The sequence below is a fragment of the Emys orbicularis genome, chromosome 7 (assembly GCF_028017835.1).
Source record: "Emys orbicularis isolate rEmyOrb1 chromosome 7, rEmyOrb1.hap1, whole genome shotgun sequence".
In the NCBI taxonomy this organism is placed as follows: Eukaryota; Metazoa; Chordata; order Testudines; family Emydidae; genus Emys; species Emys orbicularis.
Genome location: NC_088689.1, coordinates 99,521,505 through 99,549,309, shown reverse-complemented (window position 1 = coordinate 99,549,309; position 27,805 = coordinate 99,521,505). Strand labels below are relative to the sequence as shown.

Here is a 27,805-nt window from a genome sequence, read left to right as displayed (position 1 = left end):
AGAAGGCAGATAGTTAGAATTTTCCCATTGCTGACACATGCTCTGGGCCACATTAGTCAGGAAATATCCACCAGCCAAGTGCTTGGTACGTCATGGCCATTTCCAAAGCAGAGCTGAGCAAGCCCAGACACTGGCACTTACTTGGCATAAGCTTTCTCAAGTAGGGCACTCCAGAACTCATTGCCTTGTGCCGAGTGTACAAAAGCCAGCTTCCCATCCTTCGTCGGGAGAAGATCGTCCACTACAACGTCCACCCACTCCCCAAACTGCCAGATCTGCATAGAGGAGACACAGATGTATGCAAACTGATGGTGAAAATAGCTATAGGTTCTAAGGTCACCCTCATCACCATATTATCCAAACGCCTTCCAAAAATGCATTAAGCAACATAGTTAATATCTGGTACATGTGGTTCATTCTCTATCTCTTCTCCCCAGGGAAAAAATTGTGTGGGCAGTGTCTGGTGAGCTAGGTTGTTTAGTGTGTGTTTAGCAGTTCTTGTAAAACACGGTTTCAATTCTAGTGTAGACAAACCCATTTTGAGAGAAGAATTAATTTTTATAATACCACTGTGTAAACATGGACACTAATCAACTGATAAAAATGTTTGCATGGCCAATTTTGCTGTACCCTGTGCTACTCACACTGGTACTGCAGGATGCAAAGGCTATGAAAATGAGAAGGTCATGTTCTTTGCAGAGGTCTGGCAAAGGGCCCAGGCTATTTGTTACTGCTGATGCCCAAACAACTGTGTGGTAATTAAACCCCCAAAACTTTGCAAGTCAAGTGATGGGGCACTAAGATTCCATTCAGTCCTTACAGTTAATGGGCAGAAAGGTCATGTAGTTGTCTGAAGCCTCAGTTCAGCAAAGTACTTTTGCAAGTGCCTAACTTTAAGCATGTGTCTAATTTACCTGACTTCAGCAGGACTACTCACATACTTAAAGTTAGCCATGTTCTTAAGTATCTTGATGAATTATTGCCCAAATACCCTGTGAATGTGAACCAGAAATGAAATGTTCATTAATTGGCTGAGCTCGTGAGGCATTACACTCAACTTGATAGCATTTCTGTTTGGATGTAGAATCAACTTCCAAACATTGGATCTCATTATGCTTTTTTCTCCTAGATAAAAGAACTGTCTACTATTAGAAATCTCTTCCATGTAGAAACATACTTGTATGTAGACCATAGTATAGTAACCTCTAAACCATCCCTTAGATCAGGGGTCTCAAACTCAATTTACCTTAGGGACAGTGCTAGTCCTCAAATCCTCCCAGCGGGCCAATAATGTCACTCATGCCACCCAGAACCCGCCCCCCCAACTCCGCTCCCCATCTGCCTAAGGCTCTGGGAGGGAGTTTGGGTGGGGAAGAGGATTGGGGTGCAGAAGGAGGGGGTGGGGTTGCTGGCTCTGGGAGGGAGTTTGGGGGCGGGAGTGGGTGTGTGGGAAGGGGGAGGGGGTGCAGGCTCTGGGAGGGAGTTTGGGGGCTGGGGGTGTGTGGGAAGGGGTGCAGGCTCTGGGAGGGAGTTTGGGGGCTGGGGGTGTGTGAGTAGGGGGTGCAGGCTCGGGGTGCAGGCTCTTGGAGGGAGTTTAGGAGCTGGGGGTGTGTGGGGACGGGATGCAGGCTCTGGGAGGGGGTCAGGGGGTGCAGTGCTTACCTGGGGCTCCAAGGTGGGGCAGGCCGGGAGGCCTCCATGCGCTGCTGCCCTCAGGCACCGCCCCCACAGCTTCCCATTGGCCGCAGGGGCGCTCAGGGTTGGGACAGCGTGCGGAGGCACAGCCCCGCCCTGTCCCGCCCCAGGGCTGCAGGGAGGGGCCAGCAGCCACATGGAGTAGCGCGCAGAAAGCCGCTCAGCTCCACGGCGCTGCCGGTGGTGGGCGGGGCCCCAGGCCATTTTAAATCTCCCGAGGGATGCGTGGGGGCGGGGCAGCATCCGGGGGCGGCAGGCGGGGCCAAGGGAGAGATCTGGCCCCAAAATTGCTGCAGTCCCGTAGGCCACATTGGGGAGATTCTCAGGCCGCAGATGGCCCGCGGGCTGGGACTTTGAGACCCCTGTCTTAGATAAACAAAATATTTGTAACTTCTTTAGTCTTAGTATAAGGCATGTTTTCTAGACTTCGAATAATTCTTGTAGCTTTTTTCTGAACCCTCTCCAATTTTTCCAACATCCTTTTTGAAGTATGGACACAAGAACTGGACACGGTATCCAGTAATGGTCTCATTAATGCTATATCCAGAAGTAATACCTGTGACACATATGACATATGCAATATCCTGGACAAACCTTATGGAATTAAATTCAACCTTACTGAACTAACTTAAACCTTATGGAATAAAGTTTTAATACCTTTGGAGTCCATTGTACTGAAAATGCAAATGTTTGTGCACTATGGTGGAATTGCATAGAACTTCTTTCGGAGGAAGGCAGGATTAATGCAATTTCTGGGAGATATTAGGAACATCAAAGCACTTTTGGGGACAATGTGTGTGCAGTGGATTTCCTAGGAAATACATGGGGGTGAAGGGAATGCAAATGACCCATCTCAAATCTGACTTTTTTAAGCCGCATTTTGAGCAGAGACCTATTGTTTGGCTGATTACCGATTAGTCTTTTCAAAGACCCAAACTGGATAAATGAGTGAGTCTCTTGGGAGTTCTTGTTCAGAGCAAAGGGTGTGATGAACTTGAAATCACAGGAAAACTGCTGGGTGGAGGCTGAAGGACTGCTCCATCTGGAGTCGGTGTTGCAGTTAGGACAATCTCTGATAAGCTTATTAGTAGGTATATAGGTTCTTTTATTGTTTTTAATATGTTTTCTCTGTATTGCTTTTAACTTAAGAATAAAATGTGCTTGCTTAGGAGGAGTGCTGTGGTAGCTTAACTGTGGTAACTACACATCTCTGAAGAGAAGGCAAAAGAAGCCTACTTATTCAGCCTGTCTTTTGCTGGGGATATCACGGGATGGTCAAGGGACTATGCAGCGTGGAAATATCCTGGTCAGAGGGGGGAGAGAGAGAGAGAGAGAGAGAGAGATGTGTCTTCACCCAAGAGAGCCAATGGACAGGGAGTTATAAGCCTAAAGTGGGTGCCCTTGCTGGATCACAGAGGGGGAATACAGGTGCAGTTGCCCTGAATTGTGACAATACCATCTCCCTACTCCCACTTCGTAGTCTCCTTCTTATACATTGAAGGATTGTATTCATCATCTTAGCTACAGCATCCCACTGGGAGCTCATGTTATCCTGTGACCCCTAAGTCCTTTTCAGAGTCACTCTTTTAAGTGACTTCGACTAAGTCCCATTGAAAGTCAATGGGAATGCAGCTCCTTAGTGAAGTAGAGGGATTTAACAATATTTGATATACATGCTTCCAAAAAAAAATAAAATTAAAAAAAACAATCTCCTGCTTGTTTCTGCTGCTAGAACTGTATCAAACTTTGAATGGAGCCTGGTGTGATAATGAGATCTTCCATTATCTGATGTGATGGAGTATGACATCTGCTCACAGCTGGCGGGTACAGGTTGAATCAAAACACTGCAGTGTCATGCTCTGCATGAAGTTTTAAATGCACAGCTCATGGGACTGGGAAATAAGGTTCTGTAGATGTCCAGTTACATTTAGACATGTGATTAGTAACACAGCTGGGTGTGGTTCGGTCATAGTGCACAAGGAAGGTACAATTTAAAAAACAGTAGAGAATCAGACCCACATGCCTTGCACATTATGCACTCATTAACACTTGTGCCAAAAATTCCTACTCTTATTTAGCAGCATTTTACAGCGTATTTAGTATCATTCTGCACACAAGTAAGGAACAAGATGGAGAGTCAGGCCCTTTTTTTGGGGGGGGGTGGTTAGATGGCCCCCATTGCTGTAGTATCTGCGCACATCACACTCAATAGATTTATCCTCAGCCCTTGAGGTAGGCAAGAGCTATTCTCCTCATTTTATAGAGGGAGAATTGAGGCACAGAGAAGCTAAGTGGCTTGCCCAAGGTCACACAAAATCTAGGGCAGAACACGGTCTTGAACCCAGGTCTCCTAGATCCTGTGTTAATGCCCTAACTACCTGACCATCCTTCCTCTTGCAGTCCTGTTGTGAAGACCTCATCTTGGCCAACAACTGGTGATTGAACTGGGGACCACCACAGCTAAAAGCATGAGTCTCTAGCATTTGTGCTAAAGAGGCAGGTTCTGTAGCTGTGGGCTAATACAGAATAGGCTTGGGGTGGGGGAAGGGAATGGGTGACCCTGTGTGTTAATGCACTAGTCTTTCACCAGTGGAGATTGGGGAAGTTTAAATGCGTTTGGTGGTTTTAACTTAGCCCCTAGTCAACATATTGTCCAGATGAGAAAAAACACCCTAGTCTGTGCTCAGAAGAGAGCCAGAAATGGTATTTCAAGGGTAGATAGCTGCATTTCAGAATACAGGGAAGAATGTACACTATACAAGTAAGCATTGCTCTCACCAGAACTATTGGCCTCCCTCTGTGGGAAGCACCTACTCCCTTCAAGTGTTTCAATTGTCAAAAACTGAATTTTCAATTTGTTTTAATGAGAATTCAGAATAACTACTTCACTCTTCAGGGTTTCTACACTGCTTAGTCATTGCAGCAACTCAGCTCACAGAAACTGGCCTCCGTCCAGATCTGTTTAACTGTCAGGACAAAAACATGATAGTTCAGTTCAAGACTGCCCAGAGAGCAAGCACAAATTCTTGATAATCAGCCTGGTTTCATTCCCCATTGGTAAGAATGTCAGTAGACAAGGAGGTACCTAGAAAGGCATCAGTGCATTTGCAGTTCCTCTGCCATGCAGTAAGACCACAGATCAAGATTCTATGCTTTTTTATTTTATTCAAGTGCCCCAGATATATCATGATCCTGAAATTAGTCAAGTTTAGGGATTTCTAAGGTGCCTAACACATGGTATCTTAAATTCCAGCCTCCAATGAAGTCATTCAACACTTGGGTAATATGAAAGTGCAGAGAAGGTGCTAACCCTCCAATTAAAGACTAACAATTCTGTAAAGTGTATATTAAAATAGCTTATAAAAAGTTTTAAATTCCAGGTTTTCCAAGTAGAAATGCCACAAAATACGTAACTGTCACGTCAGGATGCAGCTGATATTTGCCAAGGCGACAACACAGAATTCTCATGCCAAATTTCTACCTAAATTAAATATAGGAAATTTATTTTATAAAGTACCCTGGTTAGATGATCTGATAAAGAACTAGAGCAACACATACAACATTTTATATCTGCAAAGTGCTTTACATAATTAGTTAATTAATCCTTAGGGCGTTTAAATTAATGGATTTTAAGGCCAGAAGGGACCATTAGATCATCTAGTCTGACCTCCTGTAGAAGATAGGCCAGAGTATTTCCCCCTTCACCCCTGTATTGAGCCCAGTGACTTATGTCTGACTCAAGCAGGGGTAGGCAACCTTTCAGAAGTGGTGTGCCGAGTCTTCATTTATTCACTTTAATTTAAGGTTTCGCGTGCCGGTAATACATTTTAACGTTTTTTAGAAGGTCACTCTCTATAAGTCTATATTATATAACTAAACTATTGTTGTATGTAAAGTAAACAAGGTTTTCAAAATGTTTAAGAAGCTTCATTTAAAATTAAATTAAAATGCTGATCTTACACCGCCAGCCCGCTCAGCCCGCTTCCAGCCTGGGGTTCACCTAGGCCTGCAGCGGGCTGAGCGGGGCCTGCGGCCGGGACGCCGGCTGGCAAGGGGCCGGCAGCCGGGACCCCAGACCTGGGGCGGGGTTCAGGGGTCAGGGCAGAGGGCTGGGGGGATGTGGGGGGTGCAGGGCAGAAGGCTGTGGGGAGGGGTGCAAGGCAGAAGGCTGGGTGTGGGGGGGTTCAGGGCAGAAGGCTGTGTGTGGGGGGGGTGCAGGGCAGAGGGCTGGGGAGTGTGTGGAGGGGTTCAGGGGTCAGGGCAGAGGGCTGTGTGTGTGGGGGAGGTGCAAGGCAGAAGGCTGGGTGTGGGGAGGAGTTCAGGGGTCAGGGCAGAAGGCAGTGGGGGGATTCAGGGGTCAGGGCAGAGGGCTGGGGGTGTGGGGGTGCAGGGCAGAAGGCTGGGGGGTGCAGGGGTCAGGGCAGAGGGCTGGGTGTGGGGGGGAGTTCAGGGGTCAGGGCAGAGGGCTGGGGGGTGTAGGGCAGAAGGCTGGGTGTGTGTGGGGGAGTTCAGAGGTCAGGGCAGAGGGCTGGGGGTGTGTGGGGGTGCAGGGCAGAAGGCTGGGGGTGGGGGGGAGTTCAGGGGTCAGGGCAGAGGGCTGGGCTGTGTGTGGAGGTGCAGGGCAGAAGGCTGGGTGTGGGGGGGGAGTTCAGGGGTCAGGGCAGAGGGCTGGGGTGTGTGTGGAGGTGCAGGGCAGAAGGCTGGGGGTGGGGGGTTCAGGGGTCAGGGCAGAGGGCTGGGAGTGTGTGGGGGTGCAGGGCAGAAGGCTGGGGGGGGAGTTCAGGGGTCAGGGCAGAAGGCTGGGTGTGTGTGGGGGTTCAGGGCAGAGGGCTGGGGTGCTCAGCTCGTGGGGGTGCTCCCAGCCCCCTGCCCTGAGCGGCTCATGGCAGGGGGCTGGAAGGGATGTGCCCTGTTCCACCCCCTTCCCCAAGGCCCCATCCCTACCTCTTCTCTGCCTCCTCTATGGAGCAGGGAGCACGCTGCCGCTCGGTTCTGCTCCGCTCCCCCTCTCAAGGGCCATCAGCTGATCGGTGGCAGGGAGAGGGAGTGGGAGGAGGAGGGGCAGGAAAACACCACGCTGGGGGAAGAAGCAGGGGAGGGGGGAAGCTTGGCTGCTGCAGGACCAAGCTTCTGCCTCCTGCCCCCGCAAGGGAGAGCAGTGGGCGGGGGGGCTGAGTGGGGCTGGGGGCCGGGACCCCCCCCACCAGCACTCTCCCCTGCAGGGGCAGGAGGCAGAAGCTTGGTCCTGCGGCAGCCAAGCTTCCCCCCTCCCCCACTTCTTCCCCCAGCGTGGTGCTTTCCTGCCCCTCCTCCTCCTCTCACCGGGCAGGCAGCAGCGTGCCACTCAAAATCGGCTTGCGTTCCGCGTTTGGCATGCGTGCCGTAGGTTGCCGACCCCTGGACTAAAGCATCTCTTCCAGAAAGGCATCCCAGCTTGATCTGAAGACCGCAAAAGGTGGAGAATCTGCCATTTCCCTGGCGTGTTTGTTCCAATGGTTAACCATCCTCACTGTTAAAAATATGTGCCTTGTTTCTAACTGGAATTAGTCTGGCTTTAGTGTCTTGTTCTTCTTCTAACAAGACATTGGTTCTTGTTATGCCTTCCTCTGATAGATTAAATCGCCTTTTAGTACCCAGTATTTTTCCCCATGAAGATACTTATACACTGTGATCAAGTCACTTCTTCATCTTCTTTTTGAACAGCTAAATTGATTGAGCTCTTTAAATCTCGCACTGAAATTCTTGTCAGAACTGGTATTAGTATCAAGCATTCCTGGCTCCCAGTCCTTTATTATTACAATAGCAGCTACTGGCTTCAACTGAGATCGGGGACCCATTGTGCTAGATGTTGTACAGACGCAAAGACATAGAGGAAGTGACTTGCCCAAGGTCACATGGCAAGTCAGAGGCAGAGCCAAGAACAGAATCCAAGTCTCAAAGTCCCAGTCCAGTGCCCTATCCAGTGATTCCCACTGCCACTTGTGGTCCTGTGTTCAGACTGTGCTTCTGCCTACATGGGCCAAACCTAAATGCAGCTAATGTTTGTAATTTCTCTTTATTTGGTCCCTCTTGCCCATAACGTCAGGCTTTCTTCCAACCCCACATCATCTTCCCTCCTTTCCCAGCCTGGCACTCCCTGCACAGAATGGGAGTAACCGTGATGAATCAGCTTTGCTACGGCAGTGAAATTCACTAGGCCTTGGGCTTTACCCTACGGGCATTGCTCAATGGTGATTAAACCAACTGGTTTACTAGCCAAACAAATCTTTCTTGGTTTAGATAGAGATCAGTGCAATTTTCTTCCTGCTAAATACACATGTACAGCACTACGCCCAAAATAAATAACAGTGCAGGTAAAGCAAAAATAAATAAATAACGACATTAGTATTAACTTTGAATTCCTGCTGAGGGTGGAGAGCTGGAACTACAGCACAAAGGTAACCACTAGGACCGTTGTCCCAAAAGCCACTGGCATTGCACCAACAAGGTACAGTTACGGGTGTGGTTTAGCACTGAAAAGGTGCTCAGTGCTGAACAAAGGCAAAAAAAAGTCTCTTCTTAAAGAGCCAACAATCTAACAGGGGAGAAAGAGAGAATAACTAAACCAGTATAAGCAGCTTTATACCTGTATAACCGTATCCACACCAGGAGTTGTATGCTTTAGCGAGATCAGTTTAAAACTAATACAGAAAAAGTGGTACAAAAACTGTGTAGACAAAGTCCTAACACAAGTGCCCTATACAAGTTGTTCTAAGGTCTTTGCTTACTGATGGTGACATGCTTTCTTGCTTCCTACCAGCTTCAAGACATGCATTTCTCATTGGTAACTGAGCTCTTCAGGCTGCCAGAGACCTCCCTGTTTCTAGCAGGTAACAAGTTGCTACTGATTTCTCTCTTTCCAAAACCTCTTAACAAAATAAGACCAACACCTTTCCACCAAGGTTTAATGTTCCACCCCTGCCTGCAAAACCCTGGGGGAAGCTGGTCCTACATGAGATTCAGTGGTTTTTAAGGTTACAACTGTTAAAATTGCCAATGAACATGATACAAAATGGGTATCACACAGCCTGATAGGAACCTTTTTTTGGTCCACACATTATTTTCACACATATACACATTTTTCACTTGGGCATCTTTGGGAAAGATACCAATAGTCAAGTGTTATAGGGTGGGCTGGCCCTTTAAGGGGAGTGGGTCTCAGCTCTATCTGTACCTAGTTATCTGCCTCGTATGTGATGGGTTTGGCCCAGTGGTTGGCCAGGTATCATGACAAGGCATCATGCGATGGTATTTCAAGGGCTGGGGCTTCCTATAAGAGATTTTCCTGTTTCAAAGAGGGGGAGACCTTTCTGAAGAAGCCCAGAGTAAGCCTGGAGAGAGATCTTGGCCCTGATGCAAAGATAAAGAGGGAGAGAGACCTTCAGGGGATACGTGGTCAAAGTGGGACAGGGATGGAACCTGCTGGGAGCTACCTGCTGCCAGGGCAGGTAGCAAAGCCCTTAAGAAGGAACTGGGAGCTCAGGAAGGGTGAATTTAACTGCTGAGTTTGGAGAAGGCGGCTGGGAGATTCTAGCTTTGAGTTAAACGGTTATTTTGTATTAAATAAACCAGACCCCAGGAGGGGAGAGTAATTAAAAAGCACCAGTTGTGGCAGTTTTACTGGGGAAGGAGGTAAACTGAGGGAGCAGCAGGGTCCAACACCAGATGAGGTGAGACTTTCTTACATCCCAGCATCTCACCTGGAAGTGGAAGATGCCAGCATATCCATTCTGGAAGCTCTGCCCATGGGGGACCACTCGATGGAGGATGGTTTCATTCAAGGTGAGAGAAGCAATTGCAGCTAGGAGCCAGCAGTCACCTGAATGAAGGCAGAAGGAAAAGTTAGTCAAGAAAGTTCAATTTGCGCCAAGGATGGGAAATAACACTACCGTTTCTTCAGCAGAACCTAGCTGCATTGGATCAAATAACTGCATGGTACGCGGCAGTTACATTTTATTCTCAGGAGAAAAATAAAAAGGTGCCAAGCAGTAAACATAATGGAGTGCAAGATTTCAGGCTTGTAAGTTACCGGAGCCATTTGGCAACTCAGGCACCCACTGGGGAGAAAGATATTTGCATAAACCACACATCAATTCTTGCAGCTAACCAAAACTAGCTGTACAATTCCCCATGAGTCAGAGCAACCCGGGGCTCCCGCGCAGACATTCTCCTAAGCCTCCTGCTGCAAGTTCACACACATCCTCACCCTTGTTTTCCAAAGCTGATCATTCTAAGTTTTGCTGCTGATTTGCTCTTCTCACTTACGTGGCACCAAAAATATGGCAATGCTGATGATGAATGGGATACTCTGGGCTTTAGTCTGACTCAGCAAAAGTCTGATATCCACTTGGTTTTTTAGATCAAAAGTGATGGAAGCCCCCTTGGATTTCTACACTATGGCTGTTACTCGGCAGAGATACGAACATCCAAGGTGAAGGGCATAAGGGAAGCAACCATTTTGGCCCTCACATTTGCAAGTTGCCTAAAACTCATAGTTCCATGCAGATGAGAGGAGAAATTTCCTTCCACTGGAGCTTCTGCCCCCTCACAGTTTGACCAGGTACCTCATAAGTTGCAGTCCCCAAGCAAGTTTATCCAGTTCTCTGTGCACTTTGCACAGTGTTTTTGCTTGGGTGTTGGGGGAGGTGAGATCCTGTGCTGGTCCAGAACTCACCGCCCAGGGAGAGGGGAGCTTTAAACAACCCTCGTGATCCTAGGTTGCTCTGGAAGCTGGAGCAGCCCTTGGCATAACTGAGACGGCTCCAAGAGCCTAACTTATGGCAGCCTCCTGGGGATGCCCTATGGGCCGCAGTTCAGCTCAGAATCTATGGAGCGCTATGGACTGTGGCCCCACACCTAACACACACACCCGGCCCAGTGCCCACAGCCCTAATCCCCCATGCCAGGGCTTGCATGTTCCTCCCCTGGCCAGATATGGAGCTTTTAGAGCCCCTTTTATCCAGCATAAAGGGGCCAGAATGGGGGTGAGGATCTCAGCCAGGGTAGGTTTTACTTTAAGCTATGCCACTACAATTGGTTACACTTATTCAGGACCTGCTATGGAAGATAAAGTATCAGATGACTAGTACCATCAGCAGGCCACAGAGCTCAAGGCCACTATGCACAGCCAAGGAAACTGTAGGGAAAGGGTATAAAAATAGTGACTCTTGGCACGTCCATAGCACCCTTCATCTCAAAGTGCTTTTGAAAACATCAATAAAGCCCTGTATGTCTGTGCAGTCAGTCCTCGTGGAAAAAACGCGTCATGAAGCAGTGAAACAACTTGCCCCAGGGTTGAGCTGCAAATCAATAGCCAAGCCAGGAACAGAACCCTGGAGTCCTATCTCACTGCTCCTTGCTCTAACCATTAGAGCACTGCCTTAGCTAAAGAACAAGACCCCAGCGTGTCAGTGCCAGGAGGCGTGGTCAAAGTGAAGCTTGGGAAGAGTTCACACACTGTGTAAATAAATATCTATTAAAGATAACTTACAACTTATTTTTGTGCCAAAAAAAATCCCTACGTAGCACCGTGGAACACCATGTGGAACTCCTTGCCACAAGATATCCATGAGGCTAAGAGCTTAGCAGGATTTAAAAAAGGATTGGATATTTATATGGATAATGAGACTCTCCAAAGTTACAATAGTAATTAAAAACAAAATGAAGATGGGATATTACCAATCCTCCTGCATCAGGGCATCAGCCAATCTCAAACAGGGTTAGGAAGGCAGTTTCCTGAGGGGTAGGATCTCTGATCACTATAGGATTTCTTGCACCTTCCTCTGAAGCAGCTGGTGCTGGCTGCTGTCAGAGAATGGGCTAGGTGGACTCCTAGTCTAATCCAGTTTGGCAATTTCTGTGTTCCCACAGCTTGACAAGTCCAAGGTCACCACAGCAATTTGGGCTTAACTTGTCGCTTTGCTGTTCACCTTTAATGGGGACCAGAAAACTACTTAGTACCAGAGCAGAAAGAGCCAGATGTGGGGCTGCCCACCTTGTCTGCCAGCTCCTTACAAAGCTCTTTCAGTGGTCTCTGCTGGCCCACACTTGCTGCCTCCTCTGCTTCTGCACAATCTCAGAGGGACAGATTAAAGACTGCTTCAGTGCAGTGGCAAAGGAGTAGATGGATGAAGGCTGGCAGCAGATGGGAAGGAGTGGACAAGCAGATGAGGCTTTTTAAGTCCAAAGAATGCTGTATTGGGACTCACTTTCAGAAACAGCTGTGACAGCTGGCAACCAGCCAGGTGCTGTTAATGCCATTTTCCTCCCACATACACCCCCAGTGGACATCAGAACTGCATTGTTTAATTCCCCCTCTCCCCCCACCCCGGGTGTTCCTGGGATATTTAAAGTTTCATGGAATTTGCACAGAGCTGGACTCCATTCCTGCTCCAACTGCCAATCTGCTGTAGGGAGGGGCATAGTGCAGACATACATGCCCCCATGCTGACTGCAGCTGTCAGGGGGCTTCCCTCATCCAGGGCAGCACTCATCCCAGGCTAGAAAAAACACAGGCAGCAAGACTGCTGCCGCCAAACTTACTGGTGAACACAGCTCATTGCAGTGTACTAAATATCCAGTTGGTATAACTCCGAAGTTTGCATCACTCCAATGCAGCTGCTGTTACACCTTTCAAATTCAGAGACTCTCCTCCCATTGAGACACACTTAAAAAATGTGCATCATGGGAGGAAAATGCCTTCTTTGTGTTTAATTGATTGCATCTTTGCATTGTGTATTGATTTAAAATGTGACTAATGGGTCTGGGAGCAATGCAGAGGCAGCGTCCAATACCTGGAAAGGGTGCAGTATTCTCCTGGGGTGGGAACTCTACTAAACGAGGTTTGTGCCTGGGTTAGGAACATTTCATGTTAAACTTAAGGCACCCCCTCTTCTGGCCAAAGTTCAGAGCTAAAGTGAAGCATTAGTGCTCGTAAAGCACACCGAGATCCTCAGATAGGAGCCATATAAGTGCACAGTATTATTATTATATAGATGACTCCTCCACCCTCCCATCCCCTCCGATCCTCTGCTTTGATGGCCCTAATCTTGCCTTTAATAGAAATAGAGTCATGCAGTAGGCGTGATTCAAACAGGCTATAGACTGGACTCTGCAGAAGGGGTTGCCGCTTACAGGAGTAGCCCATAACCCAAAAGGCCTCGGGTAAAATTTCCAAAGGTGTCTAAATTCATCTTCAAATGGGATTTAGGCACTTAGAACCCTAAATCCCACTGACAGAGAGACTTGGGCTCTTAGGGTCTAAGTCACTTAGGCACTTTTGAAAATTTCACTCTTGATCTACATACAGGTTTTGTACATATACACTATATATTTTAAACAGATATAGTTATAGCAGTACTGTCTCTAGTGTGAATGCAATTATACTGGCATAAAGGCGCCTTATACTGATATAACTATTCCTGAATGGAAGAGGAATAAACTATACTGATCTAACCACCTTTACACCAGTATAACTGTATAAAGCTGTACAACCTCTCGCCACACTGGGGGCAGGAGGGAAGGAAGAGGGGGTTGTACAGCTTTAACTAGACTGATATAGTTTGAGCAGTACAACTTGTGTGTGTAGATGAGTCCATCTGTCTCAGAGCACTATCCCCTCTGGTTTAAATTAATCCAAATCTAGCCTCCAACCCGCAGTAGTCAGAATAATCCGTCCAAAGGTAATGGTGCAGATTTGTACATTTCCAGCCCTAGGTTTCTCTAGCTCAGAAATATTCTCTCTAATCCATTTTTTTGTAATTCAAGGCTGGGGATCTTAGAGAACATTACAGAGAAGAGAGAGCGAACACACACACACCACACACACACACCCAAAGATAAAACTAAATAGAAACTACAGTAAAGGAAACCAGACAGAATATCACCATTTCATCTCAGCAAAAGGCAGGACCAGTCTTTCCTTTCTGCCTGTTTTAAAACCTCACGGGGGGGAATCATATCTCTGTGGCATTTTTTCCTTCTCTATTATGTGTAATGTGCCAACAGTGGTCTGGCCTTGAGTTGCAAAAAGGGAGATCGTTATTGAGTCAGACACATTGCAGAGAAGGCTTAAAACCACTTGGAAAGCAATTTAGCTTGACCATATCACTAACTCCCTTTTATCCAGGGGAAATTCAGAGGGTTAGAAGTCAGTGTCAGTCCCAAATAGATCTAATTTATTTGTAAAAATGGCACTGGGGCAGTGGCCCTTCACTGTGTAGTTGCAAGAAGAAAAAAAAAAAGTACAGTTTTCCCTTCTTATTCCCCCCCTCCACACACACACACTTCTGTGTTCAGGGAGCTGTGATATTTCACAGAAGGGAGAATGGATTTAATGTGACACACAGCATCTATCTACTGTACTATTTAAAGTTACACCTGGTGATCTGATGGTTTGGACTAGCCCACTAGAAACCAGAGCTTGCGGGAAGAGATGAACTGGGAGCATGCAGTCTCACAGGGCTGGGAACAGCTAATAACTGCAGGAATATGCTGCAAAGGAAGCTTGGAATTATTGGGATTTGCACAGCAGGCCTCATGGCAGCCTATAATGAGGGGGAAGGGGAAAATCATGAAACATTCAGGCCCCTCTGTGCACTCATATGCCAAACCCCTGCCCAAGACCCAGGTCCTGCATCAAGCTCCATGTGTATGGGTCCCTCCGAGAGCCCCAATGAAGTTATCCGGAGCTCCATACAGGAATCTGCCCAGGAGGATCTCATTGTAGGATTGGGGCATAAAGGAGATGAAATTGTAAGCTTTTGGGGGCAAGGACCATTGTTTTGTTCTGTGTTTGTACACTGCATATCACAATCGGATCCTGGTCTGTGACTGGGGCTCCTAGGTACTTGCACAATACAATTTAATTACACCTCTACCCCGACATAACGCTGTCCTTGGGAGCCAAAAAAATCTTACCGCGTTATAGGTGAAACCGCGTTATATCGAACTTGCTTTGATCCGCCGAAGCGCGCAGTCCCGCCCCCCTGGAGCACTGCTTTACCGCGTTATATCCGAATTCGTGTTATATTGGGTCGCATTATATCAGGGTAGAGGTGTATTTCATTAATTCATATGGACCTTATCCCCAATTTAAGAATATGCAGGACAAGGATTCTCTGTTAGAACAGTGATGTTTGAATGCTATATTTGTCCCTCTATCTTATTCTTAGGTTACTTTCAGGCTCCCATTTTTGTAGTATCCGAGTGCATCATTAGCTTATTTATCCTACCAACAGCCCTGTGATGGAGGAAAATGCCATTATCCCCATTTTACGGATATGAAAACTGAGGCACTCAGAAACTAAGCGATATGGCTACGGTCACACAGGAAGTTCATCACAAAATATGGAATTGGAGACAGGTTTCTTGAATCATAGGCTAACACCCTAACCACTGGGCCATCCTTCCTCAAACACGGAATTGGGGGGGGAAGGGGGAGATGGACATACAGATTAAAGCATATAATCTCTAAAGGCTTTATGAAAGAAGGAAGCAGGAGATGCTAGTCATGTTTAAGAGTCCTTCAGAGATGCACCTATTCCAGTATTCATGTGAAACCACTAAGCATAAACAAGCAAGCACTTAGGAGCAACATTTCTCCGGCAGCAAGAATCCAACTTCTGCCCCCAGATTCCCTTCTTCCCAGTCTCTCAACACCAGCACTAATAATAAGCGAGACACCCCCCCCCCCCCAAGGGGAAGCCAGCAGCATCCCTACCGAGGGCTCCCTGGCAGATGTCTGTGCGGGTGGCTCCATCAACAATGAACTGCGGGTTGGAACACATTTCCTGAAACAAAACATAGTTTGGTTTTTAAAGTTTCAGTGACTGGGATATCAGTTCTTAGAATGCTATGCAGTCCAGCTAGGCAAAGCCATAACCTTTGATCTACATTTGTTAACCCTGAAGTATGTGGCCACTTTTTCACAATGGCAGCCCAGTGAACATTTAGGATTATGTGCATGGTAAGTATCCAAAGTCTCTTAATCATCCTGGTTAGAGACAGTTTTTGAAAGAAGGACAAAGACAATTACTGTTGGGTGTTTGTACAGAGCCTAGCACAATGAGGTCCTGTCCTGGTCCATGACTAGGACTTTTTAGGTGCTGAGTAATACAATATATAATACTTTTATTGTAAATTCTTTGGAGCAGTCCTTTTGTTACATGGTTGTACAGTACCTAGTGCTATGGGGCCCTGGTTCCCCACTGGGGCCTCTGGACAGTACTACGATACAAACAACAAAAACTCCTCCTCCATGCTGTATCTCATAATACAAGCACAGGGGAGTCACTCACATTTAATAACAGGTGCTCCACATGTAGAAGGAATACAAAGAAAAACATCTTCGCAAAGCATGCAGTCAGCATTGCAGGAGGTCAGAGAGTTCGCCACTATATGCACTCAGATACTACAGTGGTAAGGCCATATAAATAGATAGGTAGGCTGTTTATGGATTTTAAAGAGAGCTGGATGATTTAATGACTAGACAGGCATGCAGCAGTAAAAACTGCACAATTCACTAAGCATATTCCTCTGAAGCACCAGATATCGGCCTCTGCTACAAGTGGGATTCCAGACTTATCTTACGAATGGTTCAATCTAGTACAGCAAGAAGCGGGATACAAAGGAGATGGCTGATTGCTCTGATTTGAAACAGCAGGAGCCAGGTTACTAAGCTAGTAGCATTTAGCTGATACAACATGGCAAACCCTGGGTTCTAATTAAGCAGTTGCACTCAATCGTTGGAATCAGGGTGGATTGTTAGTTAAATCAGCTAAATCAATGGCAGAAACAGAAATAGTTGCTAGTTCTTTGGCTCTAACCACCAGACAGCACTGCCTATATGGGTTTGAAAATTCCACCATGACAGAATTTACAGAGGCAAACAAATAAAACCCCAATTTTCCTTGTTTCATTGATTGCCCAAAGAAAAAGATTCAGGAGCGATTCTCTATATAGGACACAAACAAATACATCCCATAAGTGGTACGTGGGAGGAATTAATTCTTGCCTCACCGTGGGTCTCTTCCACTTGATTCCATAGGTTTTGGAGGAGTTTGGACCCAATTCTTTGAAGCCCAAGGAGGCGGCTGCAGGAGGGAAGGTGTCATCTCGGAAGAGAGCTCCACTCTGTAAGCATGCATTCCGAAGCTTCTCAAAGTCCTGGCCCAAGTACTTCATTGCATTCTCATGCTGCCCCAGGCCTAGATCCTTAGCCCTCCGCTTCTGGACCTGAGCGGAGACGCCTGTGCAATACACTGGGGTGATGATTTCTTCTGCCATCTTTGGCAACTATTGGTCTAGGCAAGCCCCACTGAAACAGAGAAGACAAGAATAAACAGCATAAGTGGAGAACTGAACCTCACAACCCCTTACACAGCTTTAGCCAAACAACCTAATAGCAAAGCATAGCATGTAACCTGATGAGTATACATAGCTGTACTAAGCCCTCACCTCCCCAGATGGACCTGCTCTCCACTGCATGTAGTTCTCACCTGCATAGATATCTTCCAACAACACTTAACTTTATGTGTTTTTCTCTCCCTGGCTGTGTGAAGGACCCACCCGAAACAGACACAGTTCTCTTATGCTATCTGTAACAACAGTAAGGCCTTATCTATGCTAGCAATCTGTACCAGGAAATGGTCGGTTTGCATAGTGCCACTAAGGCCATATGTATACCTTACAAGCTTACAGCAGCACAGCTGTACCGCTGTAAGATCACTCGTGTAGCCGCGTTATGCCAATGGGAGAGAGCTCTCCCGTCTACATAATAAAACCAGCTCAACGATCAGCAGGAGAGTGTTTCCCACCGACCTAAACGCTCACGTGCACAGCGCTATGCTGACAAAACTTATATCACTCAGGGGTGTGTTTTTTCACACTCCTGAGAGACACAAGTTTTGCCGACATAAGTGCTAGTGTAGACATGGCCTAACAAAACTATTTAGGCAGAGCATGTTCACATCTGGCCATTTGTGCCAGTGTCCTGTGTCTACACAGCATCAAGTTGTATCAGCAAAATTATGTTGCACTGTGGGTAGGCATCCCAGTGTCCTCCATGCCACTTTCAGGCAAACTACCTTGTGGGAAGTTGATGCTGTGTATTATGTGGTGGGTGCTGTGTATTCTGGGATGCCTCCATGCATCTCAGGAAATTGTGGGGTGATGGACTCAAGACAGGGGTCAGATTTCAGAATGGTAGCCAAGTTAGTCCGTATCAGCAAAAAACAACGAGGAGTACTTGTGGCACCTTAGAGACTAACAAATTTATTTGGGCATAAGCTTTCGTGGGCTAGATCCCACTTCATCAGATGCATGGAATGGAAAATACAGTAGGAAGATATATACACAGAGTACATGAAAAGATGGGGGTTGCCTTACCAATTCTAATGAGACACTTCAATTAAAGTGGGCTATTATCAGCAGGAGGAAAAAAATCACTTTTGTAGTGGTAATCAGGGTGGCCCATTTCAAACAGTTGACAGGAGTGTGATTTTTAAATGGACCGTGTCCCTTTGAAAATGCCAGCCTTACTTCTGGGGGAGTCAAGGGGGCCAAAGGGAGCAGAGGCTTTCAATGGGAGTTTGAGAGCCTCAAGACTCTGTGGAGTAATGTTCTGAACAGACCCAACAACCGAATGGCTGGCCAGCAGGATTTAGAACACAATGTAAAATGAGGTAACAACGTTTGGATTATACAAACCAATGGAGCCTGCCCATTGCATTGGCAGAATTTCATGAGTTGATTTATTATCATGTGTTTTTTTTATTTCAGCATGGTAACAAATGCAGTGCAATTTCCAAAGTTTCCCAAGAAGAGACAAAAAGGTTCTAGCAGACAAAAAGCTTTACCCTGGGAAGATATTTAAAGACAGAAGAGGAATATAGCACTCTGGAGCGGCTGAACATTCTTCAGGTACTTTAGAATTTGTTCACACACAGAATAACCCGTCCATACGATTCCAATTAGTGTGATAGAGTTGTTCATAGAACTAGCATGCAGGAAAACGCCCACAGGGGATAAAATCATTGACTGTTATGCTGCCCAACACCACCAAGTCCTGCAGCTGCAGAACTAATTACATGATAAAATACCATACCTGCAGCATTAGCAAGCCACCCAGATAAACAGCAATCCCCACACCCACAATTAGCTCCCTTTCTGGTTACTGGCTGTGAAAAGAATGTGAATCAAGAAGATTCAAGGGAAAAGGAGGTAACAAACAGGAACCACAACCCCACAGCTGGCAACTTCCTGTGGACTCAGACCAAGAGCATGGATCTGAACTCCTGGAGGTCTCTCCAGAACCCAGCACTTCCAGGCTGCGGAGTATTTCTATCATACAATTAGCCAGATCTTCAACTGATGTCAGTCAGTGTAACTCCACTGAAGCCAATGGAGTTATGACAATATACAGTATATAGTCTTTAAGGTGCCACCAGACTCCTTGTTGTTTTTATGACAATATACAGTAGCAGCTGAGGATCTGGCCCAACATGTCTTCAGCCTGGTCTTCACTACCAGTTTTAAACCACGTTAGACAACTATAGCACAGTCAGCCTCTGCACACTGAGGTACTTGGCCTAAATACTGTTGGCAACTCCTGCATTGGTAACCGTGTTTCCCAGAGAGGTAACATGGGTGCACTAAGCTGCTGACAAAGGTGTTTTCAAACCTGGTTTAGTGGACAAAGGCAAAACAGGCATCAATACCTTTGCCAAATGCAATGGAAAAGATGAGGGACTATTGTTTAAAGAGACTATTTTTAGCAGTGTACACCCTGGAGATACTACTAGTTTCTTTCTCCTAGCTGTCGTCTGTTTAGACCAGGGATCGGCAACCTTTGGCCCGCGGCATGCCAGGGAAAGCTGCTGGCAGGCCGGGCCGGTTTGTTTACCTGCCGCGTCCACAGGTTTGGCCGATTGCAGCTCCCACTGGCCGCGGTTCGCCGTCCCAGGCCAATGGGGGCTGCGGGAAGCGGCACGGGCCAAGGGATGTGCTGGCCGCCCTTCCCGCAGCCCCCATTGGCCTGGGACAGCAAACCACGGCCAGTGGGAGCTGCGATTGGCCAAACCTGTGGACGCGGCAGGTAAACAAACCGTCCCGGCCCGCCAGCAGCTTTCCCTGGCAGGACGCGGGCCAAAGGTTGCCAATCCCTGCTTTAGACTGTAAGCTCTTCGGGGCAGGGACTGTCTCTCAGTATGTATATTTAGAGCACCCAGCTAGGGTTGCCAATTTTGGTTGGACGTATTCCTGGAGGTTTCATCACATGACATAAACTTTAATTAAAGATTAATCTTTTAATTCCTGGAGACTCCAGGACATTCCTGGAGGGTTGGCAATCCTGCACCCAGCTCAATGGGGCAGACATTAGTTAAAGTCTCTAGGCCAGGGGTGGCAAACCTGAGCCTGAGAAGGAGCCAGAATTTACCAATGTGCATTGCCAAAGAGCCACACTAATACATCAACAGCCCCAAATCCTCTCCCCAGCCCCCAGAACCTCCTGCCGGCAGCCCCCAACAATTAGCACCTACTCCCTCCTCCCACCACAATCAGCTGTTTCACGTATGCAGGAGGCTATGGAGGGGGAGCCAGGAGGGGGAGAAGCGAGGGCATGGCAGGCTCAGGGGAAGGGCTTGGGGCAGAGCAGGGGTTGAGCAGTGAGTACCCCCCAGCACATTGGAAAGTTAGCATCTACAGCTCCAGCCCCGGAATCAGTGCCTAGGTAAGGAGCTGCATATTAACCTCTGAAGAGCCGCATGTGGCTCCGGAGCCACAGGTTGGCCACCCCTGCTCTAGGTGCTAGTGCAATCTAAACAATAAGCAGGCAGCATTCTGCAAGTACTTCTGTTCTTGATGTCATGTTGTGCACTGAGGAACTGCCTGGGAAGAAGTACTAACTCCGTTCTATGTTCTTGTTAGGCCTTGACCACATTCAACAGAGCCAGGATCTAGACTAGCTCTGTTACAGTGTTTAAACATTCTTCCTTAACGTAGGGTATAAAAGTCACATTATGGACCTAACCGCTGTCAGCCATTTTTAAACCACGCTATTCCTCTTAATGCAGTTAAACATCTGCAAAGTGGGGCCTTTCCGATTACACATTATTATTTGTATTATGGTAGCACCTAGAGGTTCCAACTGACATCTGGGCCCTACTGTGCTAGACACTCATAGTAAAAACCTGCCCCGCTGCAGATTGTACAGTTGAAATAGAAAAAAAAGACAAACAGAGGCTGGCAGGGAAAACAGGCACAGAGAGGGAAAGGGTCTTGCCCAAGATCACACATCAAGTCAGATCACCTGCTTAGTGTTGTCAAGTTATGTGCTCAGACCGCTGCCTATCCTGCTGACCAATAGTGTCTCATTGTTTCCTTGTGTTTCCTGCATGTCTGTATCCAGCTGTTGTTTCTTATCTTATACTTAGATTGCAAGGGGCAGGGACCATCTTTTTGTTCTGTGTTTGCACAGCACCTAGCACAGTGGAGTCCTGGTCCATGACTGGGGCTCTTAGGTGCTACCACAATACAAACAACAAACAATCTGCAACAGAAGCAGAGGTGGGAATTGATCCCAGGTGTCCTGATTCCACACCTCCCCCCTCAGACTTCTGAAGCATTTGCATTAACGTTAGGACAGGTCTTTCAAGTAATACCGTGCCTGAAGGAAGAGGGATAACTCATGAGTCACCACAAAAACATCTGTGCTCTCTGAAATAGACTGACACACCTTGGCCCCGGGGAGGTTGGCATAACTCAGAATCAAAATTTGTAAGTGTTTATCAGGAGGAACCAACCAACGGACCTCAGTTCAGCCGAGAACATAGTTAGGCTCACTTAACTTCTACAGGCCCAGGTGAGATTTATTCACACCTAAAGTATGTTTGGTGCTCTGATTTTTGGATTCAGAGTAGCAGCCGTGTTAGTCTGTATCCGCAAAAATAACAGGAGTACTTGTGGCACCTTAGAGACTAACAAATTTATTAGAGCATAAGCTTTCGTGGGCTACAACCCACTTCTTCTAATAAATTTGTTAGTCTCTAAGGTGCCACAAGTACTCCTGTTATTTTTGCTGATTTTTGGAGTCACTTGCAATCAATCTCCCCTCTGGTGCCTTGGAAAGCATTTACATTCAGCTGGTAGTCAGAAAGAAGACTGCTTGGCTTATATTAATTTTATGGTGGGGGTTGATTGTTGCTTTCTACTGTTGCATTTTTATTACAATACTGCCCCGATGCCACAACCAAGACTAGGGCCTCATTGTGCTAGGGCTCATATAAACACATAGCAAGAGATATTCCCTGCCCCTTACAGTAAATAGACTAGATAGAAATTTAGACAACATATACGTTAAATGGAAAGAGGCATTCACTCATGTACAGGGGATCTAGGTTATTAAGGGCTTTATATATTAACATCAGACAGATTATCAGTAAAATTTAATCTTTTTTAATTGGCACAGGTACTGAATATTTCCTATCTGCTGATTTATAGTCACACATTTATTTCATCTGGGCACTCCCAAAATTACTCCTTTCCTTTTGGGAGTGAGGAGTAACTTTCCAGCCCTCAGAATTAGTATTGAAAAGATTAATTTTTAACCCAAGCCAGAAGTCCACAAGAACTAGGAAGGTGCAGGGATTAATGACTGAACAAATCCACTTCCCCTGTGCAAGAGATCTTTGTTAAACAAATTAACCTTGAGAGCCTCCAGCTGAGTCAAACAAGTTGAGCAGAACAACCCCAGATCCTCCCTGAGAATTCCAAAAGCAGCCTAAAAACATTTACAATTTACATGCTCTATCCTTTAAGGTTATTATTTGTTACTGTAACATCAACCAAGATTGGAGCCCCATGGTGCCAGGCACTGTCCAGACACACAGCAAGAGGCAGTCCCTTCCTAAGAGAGCTTACAATCTAAATAAGCAAGACAGATCATAAAGGGCAGAATTATCCCCATTTTTCTTTACCTGTAAAGTCATTTACCTCAGGTCATTCAGGGAATCTGTGGCTGATCTGGGGATTGAACCCAGATCTCCTGACCTCTAACTACAAGACAATCTGTCCTCTCATCCTTCATCTTTATGGCAAGAACAATCCAGCTCAGAGGGTCTCGATCCTTTTAATATTTAATATAGTTGGGTTCAAATGTCAGCTGTTTTCATTGGTACCCTAATACCACCCTGGTGGCTTATTAGAAACACCAACATAGAGAAGAACGCGGGATTCACACTTGGGCCTTGAGAGGAGAGAGCCTCTTGAACTGCTCAATAGCAAATACAGAAATGATGGAGTCACCATCCAGACCCTGGTAACAATGGCTGGTGGTGGGTCTTCAGTCAGGGACTCTGGGGAGACTTGGAACAAACACAAAACAAACCCACGGCAGGGAGGAATATAAAATGCCCTGCTTGATAGTATAGCATACTAGCTGAATAACCAGGACATCAGCACCATAAAAGAGATGAGTGGCCATTTTCAGTGCCCGCAAGGCAAAGGCCTCTTCAGTCCTGCTCCTGCCATAATGCTGGAGGGTTTGGCTGAGACCTCACCATAATTCACCAATTCAGACTGAAAGAGGGATGCAGCACCATTAGCTAAGCCTGTCTCACCACCATGCAGCCCAGATGACAGCACTGCTCAAGAATTCTTTCCTTTTACATTTCTTATCTGACTGACCAAAACACACCAAAGGCCTGGAGCAGATTATTGGCAACTAGCTTTGACACACAAGGCTAGAAGGATGAAAGAGACAGTGTCCTCAGTTTGGAGAGAAAAGAACATCTTCTGGGGTTTTTCAAAGGAGCCAAGGGGAATTAGGTTCCCAATTCCCATGGATTTCACCACCCAAATCCTTTAGGCTCGTTTGACTATTTCAGCCATGCACATTGCTGCCAAACACCAAGCCCACTCTGAGCCACATTACAATCTCAAAACACAGCCTACTGCAAGGAACATATACTGCACAGCTGCAATTATGTATAGATGGGACTGGATTTAAGAACAACATCCCAGAACAAAGAAGTGGATGAAAGCTCCATGGCTTTCCATTGGGATCAGTCTATGAATGAGACAACCTCTAAAGAGAGATGGTCTAGTAATTAGAGGACAGGCCAGACTGTGCATTGCTGACTCTGTGACAGTCTCTCTGCCTAGCCTTGGGCAAATCACTTACATCCAGAGCCTGAATTAAATCACTGGGAGTTAAGCACCTAAATACCTGTGGGGATGTAGGCCTTATCCTCTCTACCGCCTTCATCCCACTTTACATGCAAGGAAATAAATGCACCTACCTCACACAGGTGCTGTCAGCATTAATAAGTTCATTGTAAAATAGAAAGCTCCATGTAAGTACCAATTTCCTCCCATCCCTTTCTTAACTTTGCCCTGATGGGGCCTGGGGCAGGCCTATTGGGACTAGTGAAAACCCCACTCCCACAAGAAGAAACAGAGTAAAGACTAGCAGAGAAACTTCGTACTTCCAGCAAAAATTCAGATCTCTCTCCCCAAACCATGGAAGATTTTACTATCACTTTAGAGCAAGGTCAATAGCTTGGCATCATGCCCAAGTTTTCGGCAATCAAATCAATAGCTACGGGGGAGTACAGGTCCCCGTCCCCCCCTTACAGTTTAAAGAAGGAAATATTAAGATGGAGAGAAAAATAAAACCAAAGAATTTTGATCTGTAAACCCTCCAGTGCTGGGAAAGCTGCAAAACAGGCAATAGGGGTTGTGTAAGAGACCGTGTCTGCCAAAACTGAAACTTGGCAAAAAGGAAATTCCTCCCCAGCCCTTCACTACCGCAATTCAGCTGTTTGTAAACCCCTTCAGACGGCCGCACGCACCTCGAAGGCAACTCATTTAAGTGGCAGATCGCAGCTGAAGAAAAGCAACATACCTCTCGGGAGTCGCCGACAAGGTCCTGATCCCTTTACACTCAGCCAAACAAATCTTTCCTAACCAGAGAGATCGTGAGTTTACCTCCTGCCTCTTCGCGGCGACTCCTCCCTTGCAGGCTCCTCCTTCGTGCCCCTGCCCACACACAAACCGCTTCTTGCAAATACAAGAGACTGGGGCAAAACGAAAACAGGAAAGAAGAGACATTTTGGTGCAGGCAGCTCCCAGCGTTAGCCCCCTTCTCCCGGGAGCACCGCGCGCTTGGCAAACGTCGCTTTAGCGGTTGAAGTTTGTTTATAACCCCGATGGTGCTGCACCAACGCAGCTCCGGTCACACTCTCCCCTCCTCCCCGCAGTTTCTTCTCCGCATTGCAACAGCCTCCCTGCAGAGCTGCAGTGAGAACTCGCTCTCCGGAAGAAGGGAAAGCCCAGGGCCGGGTAATACCACCCGGTGGGCAGAGGTGAACCGACCCTCCAGGGGCCTCTTTAATAACGAATAAATACGTAGCTCTCAAAAAAACTACAGGAGAGGAAACGGAATAGGGGATTAGGAAAAATGGTCACAGACGCTTTTCAGCCTCCTCGCCTGCTGCTAGCCACGCCTGAGCTTCCAGTCCCCTTAGATCTCTGCTCCTAGACACTCACGAATGCTTAGCCCCCTTCCAGCCCGGATCCTGGTACCCTGACCCTCATTTCTAAGCTCCTACCCACACCTGAGCATCGAGGTGCCATTAATCCCTGCTCCCCAGCACCTGCCTCTTTGTTTCTAGCCCAAAGCGCCTGTCCCACACCACTGATCAACCTAGGGTGACCAGATATCCCGATTTTATAGGGACAGTCCCGATATTTGGGACTTTTAAAATATATATATAGGCTCCTATTTCTCCCCACCCCCTGTCCTGATTTTTCACACTTGCTATCTGGTCACCCTAGATCCACCCAAGCCTGCCCTTCCATCCCTTCTCTGTGATTTTGGCTTAATGCTGCAGAGAGAAGCCAGCTAGGATAACCTGTGTGCATAACCTGCCTGGCTCCCCAGATGCACAGGATATGCGGGGTTTCCTTAACCCTCCCAACACACACACAAAATTCTTTCCATCTCTCTTGAAGCAGAGCCAACCCCAAGTGCATGCCCCTGACTCAGGGCCTGCTATCAGTTCTGCTCATTGCTGACAACCAGGACAAGGACCCTGTGATCCTAATCTCCACAAATTCTCCACCCTTTCTTCCTGGTCCCTCAGCACAGCACCTGGCAAACAGGCTGCTATGCAGTCTCCTTGGCATAGGGGAGGTGGAACTTGATGGAATAGTTGAGGAAGGTTAAATGAATCTTCATACTTCTCCTCTAGGGGTGAGCAGATACTGGACAGGGAGACAAGTGTGTGTATGTGAATTAAAAGTTCAGTGTGATAGTTTTCCACTGCTTTCCATCCCAAAGGAACCCATACGACTTTAAAGATTATATTGCTTTCTCAGGGATCACTCATTCCGGAAATGCAGCCACCTCTTCAGCAGCTAACAGCAATGCCGAAAGAAGTTTGGGACAAGCAGTGGCTTATACAGTCTCCAAATTAAACTGCATAGAGACTTCTAAGGAAACAGCATTTTGCTGTACTTTACCAATGTAGATTGTGCTTTGCATTTCTTCCCATTCTACAAATGAGGAAAACTGAGGCATAGTGCAAGCCTGCACAAGCATAGTAAGAACAGGGAAGGATGGGTGGTCTAGAGAATAAGGCAGTGTACTGGGAATCAGGAGATTGAGGACTTGTCTACACTGCAAAGTGGTCGACAAAACATTTGTCTTTCACAGGTACTTAAAAAAGCCCCCCTGCGAAAGACAAAAGTTTTGTCAATGCAAGTGGCAATGTGAACGCGGCTCTCTCCTGCCGACAAAGCTAATGTCACTCGCAGGGCTGGAAGTATTTTATCGGCAAAAGTGCTGACAAAGTACAGAAAAAGAGCATTTACACACGCGGACATTTAGCGACAAGGCTGTGTCGACACAGGCTTGTCACTAAAAGCTGCATGGTGTAGACAAGCCCCTAGATTCTACTGCCAGCTCTGGCACTGATGCACTGCGTGGCAAAGGTGGCACGCGAGCTGATTTTTAATGGCACACTGCTGCCAGCCGAGGTCCCTGCCGCCAGCCCCGCTCAGCCCGCTGCCAGCCTGGGTGAAAGAAACCCCAGGCCAGCAGCGGGCTGAGCGGGGCCAGTGGCCGGGACCCCAGGCCGTCAGTGGGCTGAGTGGGGCCGGCGGCCGGGACCCCAGAGCAGCGGCAGGCTGAGCGGCTCAGCCCGCTGCCGGTCTGGGGTCCCGGCTGCCGGCCCCGCTCAGCCCGCTGCTTTCCGACAGGGAGTTCCTCCGGGAAGGGCAGGCAGCCACCGGCCAGGGATTCTTCCCTGTGGGGCAGTGGAAAGGCACCTGGGTGATCTTGGATGTGAGTTCCGAAGCCCCTGCCCACGGGGCTCGGGGAGCACTGGGGGGACTGGGCTCTGGGAAGCAGCTGCGTTAGGGCTCCCAGATGCTGCATGAGAGACTCATGTGCGACTCTCTCCTGGCCCCTGGACTTTAAAGGGGGAGCCTGGACTGGTACAAGGCGCCACGAGTCGCAACTGGCCCCCCTCTTTGCATGGCCTCGCTGCCGCCTCATGCTCCCACTCTCCTCTCCTCTTCTCTGGCACTGCATCAGCCCAGGAGGGGGCCATGCCCCCAGCGCCTCTGAGCCGGCCGGGCAGCGGTGGGATTGGAGGGTTTTTGCAGCCTCTGGAAAGACAGCAAGAGCCTCCCTGTCTCCATCTGCTATCTGTGAATCCTAACACAGTGGCACTTCAGCTCGGGCGAGAGTGGCCCCCCGTCTGGGCAGCTTTCAGCCCCCAGGAGAGTTCAGGTTTAAAATGTGCAAACTGCGGAGTGATCTGGGTAAGTCTTGCATCGCAGAGGATCTGTATCTCAAAGGGGAAGGCAGTGGGGAGCACAGTGGTCCCTAGAAGCAGCCATATGAGATTTTTGGGCAGCAGGGACCCGGGTCTTAAGGGCCGCTTGTGAGAGCTCCAGCCCCTGCTGTGTCAGTTTCATGTCAGGAGTTGCAGCTGAGCTGCTTCTCTCCGCCATTGGCATCACCGAAAGGGAGAAGCTGAAACTCCCCTGGGCACTGCGTCAGTAA

The 27,805-nt window shown here is 47.6% G+C and overlaps 1 protein-coding gene across 2 annotated transcripts in view; it reads right to left on the bottom strand.

Moving 5' to 3' along the window:
* CAPN1 (calpain 1) overlaps positions 1-24,737 on the bottom strand; it is a 49,905-nt gene extending 25,168 nt beyond the window's left edge. The window contains exons 1-5 of one of the 2 annotated variants that reach the window (XM_065408424.1): positions 24,585-24,737; positions 16,753-17,050; positions 15,455-15,524; positions 9,435-9,553; positions 142-275 (exon numbers count right to left, since the gene is read on the bottom strand). In XM_065408424.1, the coding sequence (XP_065264496.1) occupies positions 142-275; positions 9,435-9,553; positions 15,455-15,524; positions 16,753-17,019 (590 nt within the window). In that variant the 5' untranslated portion in view covers positions 17,020-17,050; positions 24,585-24,737. The remainder of the gene's footprint in view (positions 1-141; positions 276-9,434; positions 9,554-15,454; positions 15,525-16,752; positions 17,051-24,584) is intronic. The other variant, XM_065408423.1, reaches the window with a different exon arrangement.
* Positions 24,738-27,805: the final 3,068 nt, after the last annotated feature.